General features: G+C 47.3%; 1 protein-coding gene across 1 annotated transcript in view; it reads left to right on the plus strand.

Annotated features, from left to right (window-relative positions):
* Nucleotides 1–15113, plus strand: part of LYPLAL1 (lysophospholipase like 1) — a 49984-nt gene that overhangs the window by 6355 nt on the left and 28516 nt on the right. Inside the window, exon 2 of the mRNA XM_040430447.1 lies at nucleotides 4281–4380. Coding sequence (XP_040286381.1) covers nucleotides 4281–4380 — 100 coding nt within the window. The remainder of the gene's footprint in view (nucleotides 1–4280; nucleotides 4381–15113) is intronic.

Here is a 15113-nt window from a genome sequence, read left to right on the forward strand (position 1 = left end):
CCCAAGCCATTATCTGAACGAGTACTCGCTATCAAGTTTTAGACTTGGGCCAAAATGTCATTTACCACAGTGATCATCCCCGTACGTGTAGAGATTCTCCTGTGCTCTGGTGAGTATACATTTTGATAAAGTTCACATGTTAAACGGATCCGGCAGGCTGTTCGGGCTGATAACAGCCTGGTGGAGCTCACCGGATCCGGCCTAGCTGGAAACTGCGGTTCACCACTGGACGCCAATGGGATGCAGGTGCTCTCCGGCATAAGTGCCGCTTTTCTGCCAGACAAAAACTGTGTGAACCTACTCTAAGCCCGCTTGCCACTTCATGTCAACCTCTTTTGAATGGGTCCCAACTTAGCTTGACCTCAAGGGTGCTGTTAGGCTCCTGAGTCACCACCGCCCTACAGGTGCTATGTGGCGGCAGTGGTGGTAGTCATCGTGCATTGCTGCATTCAGTAGAGTAGGGACCTACATCGCCTTGATGTACAAGTGGGCTCAAACATCTTGATGAAAACGCATGCCAAGAACCATATGTCCATATGTATTCACCGCTCCCCAGTCCTGCTGTACTAATCAGTGCTTCCATAATGGAATTGCTCATTCGTATTCGCCCTATAAGATGCACCGACATTTTCCCCCACTTTTGGGGCAAAGCAGTGCATCTTATAGGGCAACAAAGTCGTAATTTTTTTTCCAAAATTTCGATTTTTTTTCCAGTATTACAACACAATAATAATAACTATGAATGTGGTATCTCTGTAATTATTATTATTATTTATTATTAAAGCGCCATTCATTCCATAGCGCTGTACATATGATGAGCGGTGCACATACATAATGCAGACAATTGCACTAATCATAAACAAGACGAGTTACAGACTGGTACAGAAGGAGAGAGGGTTCTGCCCGTGGGGGCTTACAATCTACATGGTATGGGAGAAGGACACAGTAGGTGAGGGTGAAGCTGGTCATGGCGGTATAGAGGCAGCAGGGTCACTGGTTGTAGGCTTGTCTGAAGAGGTGGCTTTTCAGGTTTCTTTTGAAGGATTCCAATGTCGGTGAGAGTCTGATATGTTGGGGTAGCGAGTTCCAGAGTATGGGGGATGCACGGGAGAAATCTTGGAGTCGATTGTGGGAAGAGGCAATAAGAGGAGAAGAGAGAAGGAGGTCTTGTGAGGATCGGAGAGTGCGTGTGGGGGTGTATCGGGAAAGTAGCTCAGAGATGTAGGGAGGGGACAGGTTGTGGACGGCCTTGTATGTATTTCTTAGTACTTTGAAGTGAATTCGCTGGGCAATGGGGAGCCAGTGAAGGGATTGGCAGAGGGGAGAGGCAGAGGAGTAATAGGGTGAGAGGTGGATTAGTCGGGCAGCAGAGTTGAGGATAGATTGGAGGGGTGCGAGAGTGCTAGATGGAAGGCCACAGAGGAGAATGTTGCAGTAGTCTAGGCGAGAGATAATGAGGGCATGTACAGACCCAGGGAATGAAGGGCACAAGTCAGTCTTACCACACAGGAAACACCGTAAAAACAAAACCCAGAAATTCTGTGGCAGAATTGCCTTTTTTTCCAATTCCACCCCATTTGGAAAAAAATTTCCAGCTTTTCACTACATCACATGCAATCTTAAATGGTGCCATTAGAAAGTACAACTGGTCCCACAAACATGCAAACCCTTATACTTCTATGTGAACGGGTAAATAAAAAAGTTATGACTCCGGAAAGACCAGAAGTGAAGAGAAAAAATGGAAAATCCTCCGGTCAGGAAAAGGGGTAAAGCTTCTTTACTCACCCCTCTGCAGCTCTGGTCTCTTCCCTTTCTGTGGACAGGCAGCAGGTCATCTCAGATGACCATCAGGCACCTGCATCTCCCAGGAGTGCGTTGCAATCAGCTCTTGTTAACCCTTCCCTCCCCTGCCTGTAGAAAATAGTCCATCACACACAGCCCCAGCAGCAACTCCACAAATAAATAGCACTATGGTCTGTAATGCAGTTTCCTTCTCCTTGGTCTAGAGAGAGAGAGAGAGAGAACTGCATATTTCGATGAATTTAGAAGTAGGGAGGAATTAATGACCGATGTCTGGGCCACATCACTATGACTGGAGGAAGAGTGCAGGGAAGTTACCACCGAAGGCAGAAGGTGGACCAGAATTTCAGCCACAGGAGATACAGCAGGGGGCGCCATGCCAAAGGAATATTTTTATTTTTGGTATTCTTTATTCCTTGCACAATAATAATTTTCCAGAATAAGCCCTTTACATGTTTTTGGAGTTATTTTAGATTAGCACTGGCAGAATTCCGCAGCCTTATTACTGTTGTGTGGAATATATTTTGCTGGTTGTTGTCGTCAGGAATTTTTCATTTAGCTCCGTGATTAGCTCGGGAACGTGAAATTCTCCAGTAATCTGTGCGTACGAGCTGATCCTCTGGGGTAGAGCTTCCCAGAAAAGACAATGGACCTGATCATTTACCAATCCCTTAAACTGGAAACATGCCTTTAATTTCATTGTACTGTATGTCTTTAGTTTGCCAGCGGCTGGCATCGATGCTGTTTTTTGTCAGTTTTACGGTCTTTTTCTGTAGCTTTTAGCAGTTTTGATTTTTTCACAATTTTACTAAACGTGTAATAAACAAAAGTTCAATTAGGTCCCATCTTTTCTTGGTGGAAGTCCAGTCTGCAGAATAATTACGCCTGGATCCGCTTTTTTCAAGGAACACTCCGGGGAAAACCAATATAACGGGCACCACAATTGAGTAATCCTCTCAACTATTCGGTCAGCATAAACTTAAAGGGGTTGTGTCATCTCAGACAATGAGGGCATATCGCTAGGATATGCCCCCATTGTCTGATAGGCGCGGGTCTACCTCATGAATGGAGCCAGCAAAGTCCGGGAGGGCGCACTGCGCATGCACGGCTTTCCTCCCAGTTCTATATGGCCGGCAAAAATAGCCGAGCACTGGCTCAGCTACTTCCGTCGGCCACATAGAAATAAATGGGAGCGGTGGCCATGCAAGCGAGGTGCGCTCCCATTCATTTCTATGGGGATTCCGAAAATACTCGAGCACATCGCTCGGCTATTTTCAATGGGCCAATAAGAAGGCTTGGTGGTGGCCGGACCCGGCACCGTCGGCCAGCACTTTGCCGGCCTCGTGTTAAGCTTGGTTTTAGAGATAGGTGCGAGTCCCACCTGTGGGACCCGCACCTATCAGACAATGGGGGCATATCTTAGCGATATGTCCCTATTGTCTGAGATGAGAATACCCCTTTAAGCTGGCCGTACATGATGGCTGATCTCTCCTGATCCTCCCACCATGTATGCTCAGCTCGGCCAAGTGTGCATATGTAGTGAAGAAAGCCACTGCCAAACTCCTCTGACAGCGGCTTATCTCCCCGAGAACAAAAAGAGTGGGTTGTTAAAATCCAACATGCCTGATTCTTATCTCCCCTGACTGCTGATGAGAGTTTGGAGGCCCCATACACATTCAATGTTCAACTGAAGCTGCCAAAATCATCAGGTTCGGCCAATACCCATCTAATGTTTATGGCCAGCTTTACTGAACAGTCTGAAAATGCAGAAAGAAAGGACCTGCATGAGCCGAAACACGTCACGTACTTGATGGCGTCACTTTAAAAGGGTTACCCAAAATGATGAAAGACCTCCCAGGGTTGTCGACCCACGTTGCTGATCATACCTACCTGGTCCCAGCACTGGGTTTGGTCTCCATCGCTCTTAGATCGGCCATTTATCTCTCTGCTGTTCATCTAGTTCATGGAGGGGGAGGCACACCACCACTGCAGCCAGTCGCAGGCCAGGGTAGTGACCTGCTCCCCTCGCATCACAGGGCTGATTGGCTGCAGCGGTCACGTGCCCCTCCATGAACAGGAGGTTGGGTTCAGCGCAGCAGGGAGAGAAAGAGCCGGCTGTGGAGCAATGGAGACCATACCCATCGGTGGGGACCAGGTAAGTATGATCACTAGCGCGGGTTGGACACTCTCTCTTTTTTTATAGTTTTGGATAAACCCTTTAATTCGCCTACCTGCCAATTACAAAGAAACGTTGTACGTGCCTCGCGACACATTTATTCTGTGTCTTAGACTCTTTTGCGCCTCACTAGGCAATGGGTGGGGGGAGAGGGACCTGGGTTAAGGTGGGATTTGTTAATCTACCCTGATGTGTCTGTTTTTGCCCAAAATTTGCATATGTTTATTCGTCAAAATTTAGATATAAAATGAATCTGTGCCCCCCCCAATATGGTAAAAGTCACGTCTGTCCCTGTCCTCTACAGGTGACACAGGACCAGGAATTAAATCATGGATACGGGAAATCTTGAAGAAGGATTTCGCATTTAGCCACGTAAAAGTCATATTCCCTACTGCTCCGGCCCGGTGAGTTTATTCTCTTTGAGGACTTAAAGGGGTTGTCCAGGATTTTAAACAAATGTGTTGTCATTTTTTTTTATTTTTATATATACATAGACTCTTGTCCATAGGCTTGTTGTCATCGCAGCTCAGCCCCAGATACTTGAATGGGAATGAGCTGCAATGCCAGACCCAGCCATTGGATAAGAGTGGCGCTGTTGGTAGAGGGAAGTAGCACTTTCAATAATGTCATCTGAGACTTTTTCTCTCTGAGCAGATTGATAGCTGTATTTTTTCACATACAAAATATCTTTCTTAAAGGAAAACCATCACTATGAATGACCTCTTTTTAGGGCTGCTACGCAAAGTGTGTCCGTGTGTGAGCGTGATCCTTCGCTCTTGCAGGAGCGCACGGCATTACACGGATTTATAATGCTGTGTGACTCTGCATGACCTTACTTATTTCAGGGTGTTCCTGTAGCAATCAGTTCATGCAGAGGCACACAGCGTTATAAATCGGTATAATGCCGCGCGCTCCTGCAAGACGAGCAGTGTCCAGAATGGAGGATCGTGTTCGCACACGGCGCGTGATTTCCACACTAGACATGCTCGTGAAATAGAGCTTTGGGTCTTATTACATGCATGAAAGGGGTTTTCCTACATTTTTTTTTTTACCGATGACCTATCCTCATCGGTATCTGATCGATGGGGGTCTGACACCCGGGACCCCGCCAGTCAGCTGTTTCGTGAAGTCACCGGTGATCCTGTGAGTGCTGCAGCCTTCTTGCTGCTTTTCCTAGGGGTCACATGGCCTAGGCGTAGTGCGATACCAAGCACAGCAACTATATAATGTACGGCGCTGTGCTTGAGGAGAGAAGGCCGCAGCGCTTACAGGAGCGCCGCCGGTGCCTTCTGGAAACAGCTGATCGGCAGGGCTCCTGGGTGTTGGACCCCAACCGAGGATAGGTCATCAGTATGAAAATGTCGGAAAAAACCCTTTTAAAACAACCTAAAAAAAAGTGCCAAAAGGTGGTGGGATGAAAAAAAAAGTTTTTCCTTTTTCTGTGGAGTCACATGGTGTGTCACATGTCCCCTCTCAGCCAGTCAGCAGCTCTGACAGTGTTCATGTGACGTCCACTATTTGTGCTGTTGGATGGTGTTCAGATGTGACTCATTGAGGTGAATCCTGCGATGTGCCTCCCTAGAGCCCGGGCACGCCACTTTGGAAGGCTGTCTAGTGGATGCAATTATACTCAGTCCTTACTTACTAATATGTCAGTCATAGTAACACATTTTTGTCGCATTCTCCTTAAAGAGCACATCAGCAGGATCAATCTATTGTCCCCGGTAGGGGCGATCCTGCTAAGTGATACCTGTCTTGAGAAAATCGATTGTGGTTTTCATTAAATAAAACATTGATTTCTTTATGCTAATGAGGGTTTCAGTGCACTGAGGGCGGGGCCGTTCCCCTCGGTGCACCTCAGCTTTCCAGTACTGACCCCACATGTTACAGAGGCGGGGGATCTAAAGGGCCTTTTACACGGGTCAGTGATCAGAAATTATTATTTTTTTATTTATTTTTACCTTATAATTGGCCCATTGAAAAACACCCCACGATCAGCACTTTCTCTTTTGCTGTCTGGAGTGCTGCCGGCAATATGCAAACTTTATGGGGGTTGAATGATAGTATTAATGGTCATTTGTCCCCCGTTCAGTTTCAACGTTCTTTAAAATAGTCTTTTACAAAGGTAGCTGTAAGGGTGAGTTCACACGGCCGTTGTTCGGCCGAGCCTGCATTGCGGCCCGCAAACAGTGGGTCTGCAATATGCAGGCACCAGCCGCGTGCACCCCACATAACGGATGCGGACCCGTTCACTTGAATGGGTCCGCAATCCAGAATGGCCGTGCGGAACGGAGGCACAGAACCTCTGTAGTGCTTCCGTGGGGTTTCTCTCCGTGTCTCCGCACTGCAAAAAAAATAAAACATGTTCTATTTTTTTGCAGTGCAGACGGATCACTGACCCATTCAAGTTGAATGGGTCTGGATCCATCGCGACAGCCGCACGGATGTTGCCCGTGCATTGGAGACCGCAAATCGCGCCCCCCAGTGCACGGAACGGCCGAACAACAGCCGTCTGAGTGATTCCTAAGGGTGAGTTCACACTACTGCTGTATTCTTTCATTATTCTGCTAGAGGAGCAGAAGAACAAAAATAACGGAAGTGCCACATTCGACACAAACAAAGATGAACAAGCTCCATTGACTACAATAAAGTCCGATCAGTTTCCCTTCAGGATCTTTTTTTTCCGCAGGACTTTTTTGTTTGTTTTATTTTATTTTTTAAATAGAATCTGCTATGGAGGCCACGAACGAAGCCTCCAATGCAGATGGAGTTGGGTATATATGTTTAGTTTACCTTTATTGCTCCTATGTTCCCTTCTGGGGTGTGGTCACATGACCGTGTCCATGCAGCTCTTTATTTCCTGTGATGTCAATGGGAGGGGCAGTGATAGGGGAGTGTCTATAATTAGCTAGGTGGGAGGAGTTATAAACTAGCTGGGTATTGTTAGGGGCAGTGATAGGGGAGTGTCTATGTAACTAGCTGGGTGGGAGGAGCAGTGATAGGGGAGTGTCTATGTAATTAGATGGGTGGAAGGAGCAGTGATAGGGGAGTGTCTATGTAATTAGATGGGTGGGAGGAGCTATAAACTAGCTGGGTGGGAGGAGCAGTGATAGGGGAGTGTCTATGTAATTAGATGGGTGGGAGGAGCTATAAACTAGCTGGGTGTTGTTAGGGTCAGTGATAGGGGAGTGTCTATGTAACTAGCTGGGTGGGAGGAGCAGTGATAGGGGAGTGTCTATGTAATTAGATGGGTGGGAGGAGCTATAAACTAGCTGGGTGGGAGGAGCAGTGATAGGGGAGTGTCTGTAATTAGATGGGTGGGAGGAGCTATAAACTAGCTGGGTGTTGTTAGGGTCAGTAATAGGGGAGTGTCTATGTAACTGGCTGGGTGGGAGGAGCTATGAACTAGCTGGGTGTTAGTAGCAGTGATAGGGGAGTGTCTATGTAATTAGCTAGGTGGGAGGAGCTATAAACTAGCTGAGTATTGTTAGGGGCAGTGATAGGGGAGTGTCTATGTAGCTAGGTGGGAGGAGCTATGAACTAGCTGGGTGTTAGGGGCAGTGATAGGGGAGTGTCTATATGACTAGCTGGTGGGAGGAGATATAAACTAGCTGGACGGTGTTATGGGCAGTGATAGGGGAGTGTTTATAAAACTGGGTTGGAGGAGCTTTAAACTAGCTGGTCGATGTTAGGGGCGGTGCTGTGGAATAGGAAAGAGAATTGCATCATGGGTTTGGTTGGATACGGTAACAGGAAGTGCTACATACAGGATGGGAACAAACCAGAGGGATTGGTTTACATGGTGAAAACAGGTCAGGATAGTCCAAATAAAAAAAAAAACACAGGGAATATGTATATTAGGTAAGCCATATAAAATCATAGTAATCCCAGAAAATCCCTTTAAGGCATTTAAATCAAATGCCTATTTCTATCCCCTCCCCTAGCATGATCGGTCTTCATTAAATCAATTTACAGAATTGTTACAAAAACTCTGAATCCGGCCCGTTTGACGCCATTCTGTTTCCTCGATTCATTCCAGGAAAACGTCTAAAAGATGAATCACTTATTGGAATCCCGAGACCCTATTCTCTTTTCTTTTTTTTTTTTCGGGATGGTGTGTTACTGCTTGGATCACACGATGGTGATTCATGTGCTTGTTTCCCATAAATGAGGACGCGCACAGCATTACATTGGTGTTCTCCAGGCAGCGGGAATGCATTACCTCCATGCAATGGCATCTGCTAGTATTATCTGCCGGCATCGTAGCGGTTCTAGAACAGATTCAGGTACTGGCTGGGAGCAGGATCCCGATCTTGGCCATGGGTCCCATCCTTTGCCTTTTTATTACTGGTAAAAAATAAATAAATCAGAGGGCCATAAAAAGTATGAAGAGCCAGCCAAAACCTGCCGGTAACTCAAAACATTCCCAATGCCAAATTCCTCAAATTACTTACCAGCAAGAGAGAGATATTAATCACCCGGTTTACTAAAAGAGCCCGCCATGGTGTCAGGAAGCCGTCCTGCCACTCCTAGGCCCGTGGCTCAAGTTCATGGCTAAAAGAAATGAAGTTTGGATTGAAAATACATTGGAAAATCTGCTTAGTTATCTTGTGCATATATTACATTTTTTACGTCATTTTAGGCATGCCGATACACCACGACTGCGCGCAGCATCTGATTTTTCTTTTTCCCTAAAAGTTTAGAACTTCGACCATGTCCCGTGAAGGCTGCCCCAGTCCATAGGCCCTCTTAGGGCATGCTCCACTTGGGACCACCGTCTAAAAGCTAGGAAGCATAGCTATTCCTCAGGAGTGGTACCTCTTTTTGCAGACTTGAGCCATCCTTGTTTTCGGCCCTTTATCTGAAACACTGCCATGTAATACTATGTTTCCCCTGCGGCGCCCATTGCAGGGGAAATGGTGGGCTGGCCATGGTTTCCCCCGTTAAAATAAGTTGCGTGCTGTTAGTGGTAGCCAAATCAACGAGATGATTACCGTAACCCAGGGGCCGCATTATGAAAAGACAACCCACAAGACATGAACAATCTCACATAGATGACCTGTTTTAAGGATAAACCATCGCTGTGATATCTCCAAAACTACTTTGCCTGCCTATTTACTTTAAAGGGCATCTGTCAGCAGTTTTGTACCTATGACACTGGCTGACCTGTTACATGTGCACTTGGCAGCTGAAGCTGTGTTGGTCCCATGATCATATGTGTCCGCCTTGCTGTGAAAATTGAAGTTTTAATATATGCAAATGAGCCTCTAGGAGCAACGAGGGCGTTGTCGTTACACTTAGAGGCTCAGCTCTCTCTGCAACTGCCGCGCTCTCTGGACTTTGATTGACAGGACCAGGCAGTGTAAACGTGATCATGCCCGTATCTGTCAAATCAAAGTGGAGAGGGCGCAGCACTTGCAGAGAGAGCTGAGCCTCTAGGTGTAACAGTAACGCCCCCGTTGCTCCTAGAGGCTCATTTACATAAATTAAAACATCATTTTTCTCAGCAATGCGGACACATATGAACATGGGACCAACACAGATGCCTTCAGCGGTCAAGTGCACATGTAACAGGTCAGCCAGTGTCATAGGTGCAGAACTGCTGACAGATGCCCCTTAGTGACCGCTAATACGCCTTTTTACTGACGTAAACAAAGGGGGTTTTAGCTAAACAGCTGGCTTTAATCAGTCATTACATGTACCCAAAATGGTGCATTAAAAACTATAACTTGTCCTGCAAAAAATAAGACCTGATACAAGTACATTGATGAAAATACTAAAAAGTTATAGCTCTTGGAATGTGATTTAAAAAAAATGTGCGTGGTCACTAAGAGGTTAAGATCATTGCTTGCTTGACAGTGAATAGAAACAGCAAACCAGAGATTTCTCCTAAAAGAATAGACCTCCTTTTGTAAACTTCTGTAAGGCTTCTTCCGTGTGGGCGTTCTTGCCCATCGTCAGTGCAGAGCAGGGTACTGGTTGTGGATGCATTTCTGGTTTGGCCGATATGGCAGTTTTCTACCTTCTGGAGGACGGCTAATTTGCATATTTTTCTCCCATGAAGCATTGCGTGTGAGTAAATGTCTCTTCAATGAGAACCAGTGCCGCTCACCCAGCTATAGCCAGAGGCATAAGACCTGTAGTGATCTGATACTTCTCGGAGCTGAGACTTTGCTTTTATGGTTTCTAGTCTAGACAATGCTCATGCGCTGACATCCTGTGACCATCAGGACACGCTGAGGGATGTAGTTCGGTAACAACGGAAGAGCCCGGCTGGACTAGTGATGAGGGAATCGACTTGTATGAATCTAATTCGTTCAGGAATCGGCTTCCTCGAGCAGCACACGTCTGGGGATACCGGAAGTGTAGCGGCGCGTGCACAGTCGGTATCTGCGCTGCTCAGGTAGCGGCAGAGCATCTGTGCTTAAGGAGACTGAACTTTGAATGAATTTGGTTCGTACAAATCGATTCGCTCACCTCTAATTAAGACCTTACCGTTTTTAGCCTCTGGATATACATAAGAACATCTCATTCACTGACAGCAAGCAGAGGCTGAAAATAATCAGCCAGTGAAAGACAAAGGGGCTTCACCATTCAAACTCTTCTACTGCGCTGTCGGAAGCATTGATGGTGGACCGCCGCTCCTTCGTCGTGTCCCCTGTTGTGGCGATCGATGGGGTTACCAGTGGTCGGATCTCCACTGATCCAGCATGTGTGGCCCATCCAGCAGATAAGATGCTTTCGACCCTAAGGTCCCTTTCACACAAGCGAGTTTTTTCGCGCGGGTTCAATGCGTGACGTAAACGTCATGAACTGAATCCTGACCCATTCATTTCAATGTGTCTGTGTACATGAGCGTTTTTCTTTTTTTTTTTTTGTTTCACGCATCAGTTCTGCGTTGCATGAAAAACACAGCATGTTCTATAGTCTGACCCCATAGAAGTGAATAAGGCTGCGTGAAAAACGCATCGCATCCGCAAGCAAGGGCGGATGCGATGCGTTTTTCACTGATGGTTGCTAAGAGATGTTGTTTGTAAACCTTCCGGGTTTTTTTATCACGTGCGTGAAAAACGCATCAAAACGCATTGCACCCGCGCGGAAAAAACTGAAGAACTGAACGCAGTCGCAGACAAAACTGACTGAACTTGCTTACAAAATGGTGCGAGTTTCACTTACCGCATCCGGAGCCAATCCGTCACGCTCGTGTGAAAGAGGCCTAAAGCACGACCTGGTAGCATGCGAGGAAAGCCATGACCTGTGTTAAACCTGACCATCTCCATCTTTCCCATGGAGTGAATGCAGCCCGGCTGTGCACAGCTTCATACATGGCCCCTTTATCCCTTCTTTTTTAGTTTACATTTGAGGTTTTGTGGAGGAATTTTTGGCGTTTCAACCTCTGGCCCGTACACAAATCTCTTTTTCATTCTTTGCTTCTTTTTGATCAGCGTTACAGATTGGACAGTTCTCCCATCCATCGTCCTGCTTTTCTAGGGTTGCAGAATGTTGTTGACTGGCTATTAATAGCATTATTGATCCTCCCAGAGCAGCGCTCGGGATATTACTAGACTTTTATCTGCTCCAAATGTGAGGTTATTGGGTTTTCAGCACAGCAGCGAGAAGTAACCGCTTGTCCTCATAGAACGGTCAAGGTAATGTAATAGGGCAGTAAACTCGGCACCAGAGATGGATTCCCAGACTTTGCTCTCTGTTCTGCAAACCAGCAATACCATCTAGTGGCTGCTCCAAAACATGGCTCGGCCTTAGGAAGGAATCTGGTTTTGCAAGGTGCACACCTTGAATATTTTATTTAAAGGGAGTCTGTCACCAGGAAATTCACTGATAAACCAGGCACAACACATTGTAGGGTTAGCACAGCCGAGTGTAATGATACCTTTCACTTAGGCTGGGTTCAGACCTGAGCGTCTTTGATATGCGCGTTTTTGATGCGCGTTTTTTATGCGCGTTTTTTGCAATAGTAAACGCGCGTTTGACGCGCGTTTGTGTGATTGACTGCAATGTCCTATGGCCACAAACGCGCGTCAAAACGCCCCAAAGAAGCTCAAGTACTTGTTTGAGCGTAGGGCGTTTTACAGCGCGTTCAAACGCGCTGTAAAACGCTCAAGTGAGAACCAGGGCCATAGGGAAGCATTGGTTTTCATGTGTTGAGCGTTTTACAGTGCGTTTGAACGCGCTGTAAAACGCTCAAGTGTGAACCCAGCCTAAGCGATCTGTTGCTTCATTCTGGAGAAAAGGTACTTTTAATTTATATGCAAATTAGCACTTAAAGGGATTCTGTCAGCAGATTTTACCCCTATAACCTAAAGATATCCTCATGTCCGGACTAATAAGAAGAATCCTGAGCTGGCCTTATTAAACCTCACTGAGGCTCTATTTGTCCAAAAAACAGGTTTTTATAACCTGCCAATCACTTACTTAAGGTGCCCAAGGGGAGGTCCGTTAATACAGGGTGCCCGGCCGCACCCCTCGCCGTCCGGTGCCCAGCGCCGCCTTCCGTCTTCATCGCCGCCTTCCCTGTCTTCAGCGCCGCCTTCTACAGCTCAGCACCGCCTCCACAATCCTCCCCGTCCCTCTGCCAGATCCCGCGCCTGCGCACAAAGCTCAGCCAATCTGCAGGTCATATTAGGGTTGAGCGAAGTGCGCATCAGGCCGGCGCATGCGCACTTCGCTCAATAAAGCCGCTGCCAGGAGTCCGCACGGGCGCATCAGGCCGAGCCTAGTGCGCAGGCGCGGGATCTGGCAAAGGGACGGGAGGATTGTAGAAGGCGGCGCTGTGCTGTAGAAGGCGGCGTTGAAGAAAGGGAAGGCAGCAATGAAGACGGAAGGTGGCGCTGGGCACCGGACGGCGAGGGGTGCGGACGGGCACCCTGTATTAACGGACCTCCCCTTGGGCACCTTAAGTAAGTGATTGGCAGGTTATAAAAAGCTGTTTTTTGGACAAATAGAGCCTCAGTGAGGTTTAATAAGGCCAGCTTAGGATTCTTCTTATTAGTCCGGACATGAGGATATCTTTAGGTTATAGGGGTAAAATCTGCTGACAGAACCCCTTTAAGTGCACTGAGGGCGGTCCTAAGCCACACTGTGCACTTTTGCTCCTTTTGCTTCCTCTGCCATCTCCTTGATTGACAGAGCCAGGTTCCTTCGTAGTCATCTCGCCTGACCATATAAATCAAGAAGGAGAGGAAGGGGCTGGCAAGAGGAAGAAAGAGGAGCAAGTGTGCACAAAGTGTTTGGGCCCGCTCTTGGTGCACTTAACTGCTCGTTTGCATACGGATTAAAAATCCTTCTTCTCCAGAATGAAGCAACAGATCGCTAAGGGCTCTTTCACACCTGCGTTCTTGTCTTCCGGCATAGAGTTCCGTCGTCGGGGCTCTATGCCGGAAGAATCCTGATCAGGATTATCCTAATGCATTCTGAATGGAGAGAAATCCGTTCAGGATGCATCAGGATGCATCAGGATGTCTTCAGTTCCGGAACGGAACGTTTTTTGGCCGGAGAAAATACCGCAGCATGCTGCGCTTTTTGCTCCGGCCAAAAATCCGGAACACTTGCCGCAAGGCCGGATCCGGAATTAATGCCCATTGAAAGGCATTGATCCGGATCCGGCCTTAAGCTAAACGTCGTTTCGGCGCATTGCCGGAGCCGACATTTAGCTTTTTCAGAGTGGTTACCTTGGCTGCCGGGACGCTAAAGTCCTGTTTGCCATGGTAAAGTGTAGCGGGGAGCGGGGGAGCAGTGTACTTACCGTCTGTGCGGCTCCCGGGGCGCTTCAGAGTGACGTCAGGGCGCCCCAAGCGCATGGATCATGTGATCACATGGATCACGTCATCCATGCGCATGGGGCGCTCTGACGTCACTCTGGAGCGCCCCGGGAGCCGCACGGACTGTAAGTATACCGCTCCCCCGCTCCCCACTACTACTATGGCAACCAGGACTTTAATAGCGTCCTGGGTGCCATAGTAACACTGAACGCATTTGGAAGACGGTTCCGTCTTCAAATGCTTTCAGTACACTTTTGTTTTTCCGGATCCGGCGTGTAATTCCGGCAAGTGGAGTACACGCCGGATCCGGACAACGCAAGTGTGAAAGAGGCCTAAGAGAAAAGTGCCATTGCATTCAGCTGAGCTAGCCCAACAAGGCATTGTGAGTGCTGCAACAGTGAATTTCCTGGTGATAAGTTCATTTAAATGTAAAACTAATTTTCAAATACTCTACCGGGAAATTCAGAATCTTGTCCCCCCCCCCCCCCCCCCCCCATTCAGGTTCCAGATCTATTAGCCAAAGTGGAGGGCAGTAACAAGAGGGAGGATCTGGCGTGTCTGTGCATTACATGGCCGGCACATTGATTTCAATGCAAATTGTGCAACGCTTCGTTCCACCAGTGGTGGCACTGCAGGGGAATTGAGCACTTGTTGCAGGTTTCTCCATCGGTTGTGGTTCATCACTGAAGGTCTTAGTAGTGGAACCCCTTTTGATCAGCTTATCGACAGGGAATTCTTTTAATGATGATTTGCCAAGCGCAAATCGGTAGACGTAAAAGTGCTTCCCCCGGCGCCCTATAAAAAGGCTCTCAGAGGCTACTTTGGAGGAGTGTACCTTTTGGTGAGAGATCGTTGACTTCCAGACGTGTGTCTGTGACGCACTCAAGGATATTTTGTCCAGTTGACATACTTTTGAGGGGACTGAGATGATTGTTTCGATGTTTTGACCTAGCTGTTACTAGGTGCTGGGAGCAGTGGTTAAAGGGTTTATAGAAACATAGAATGTGTCGGCAGATAAGAACCATTTGGCCCATCTAGTCTGCCCAATATACTGAATACTATGGATAGCCCCCGGCCCTATCTTATATGAAGGATGGCCTTATGCCTATCCCATGCACGCTTAAACTCCTTCACTGTATTTGCAGCTACCACTTCTGCAGGAAGGCTATTCCATGCATCCACTACTCTCTCAGTAAAGTAATACTTCCTGATATTACTTTTAAACCTTTGCCCCTCTAATTTAAAACTATGTCCTCTTGTAGCAGGTTTATGCCATGATTGATGTAAAAAATGAAAATCAGACATCATATAGGACATGACAATCTCTAACAAAGCCAGAACCAGCCCTGGACCTCACA

Source organism: Bufo bufo, chromosome 4 (genome assembly GCF_905171765.1).
Source record: "Bufo bufo chromosome 4, aBufBuf1.1, whole genome shotgun sequence".
Classification (NCBI taxonomy): Eukaryota; Metazoa; Chordata; class Amphibia; order Anura; family Bufonidae; genus Bufo; species Bufo bufo.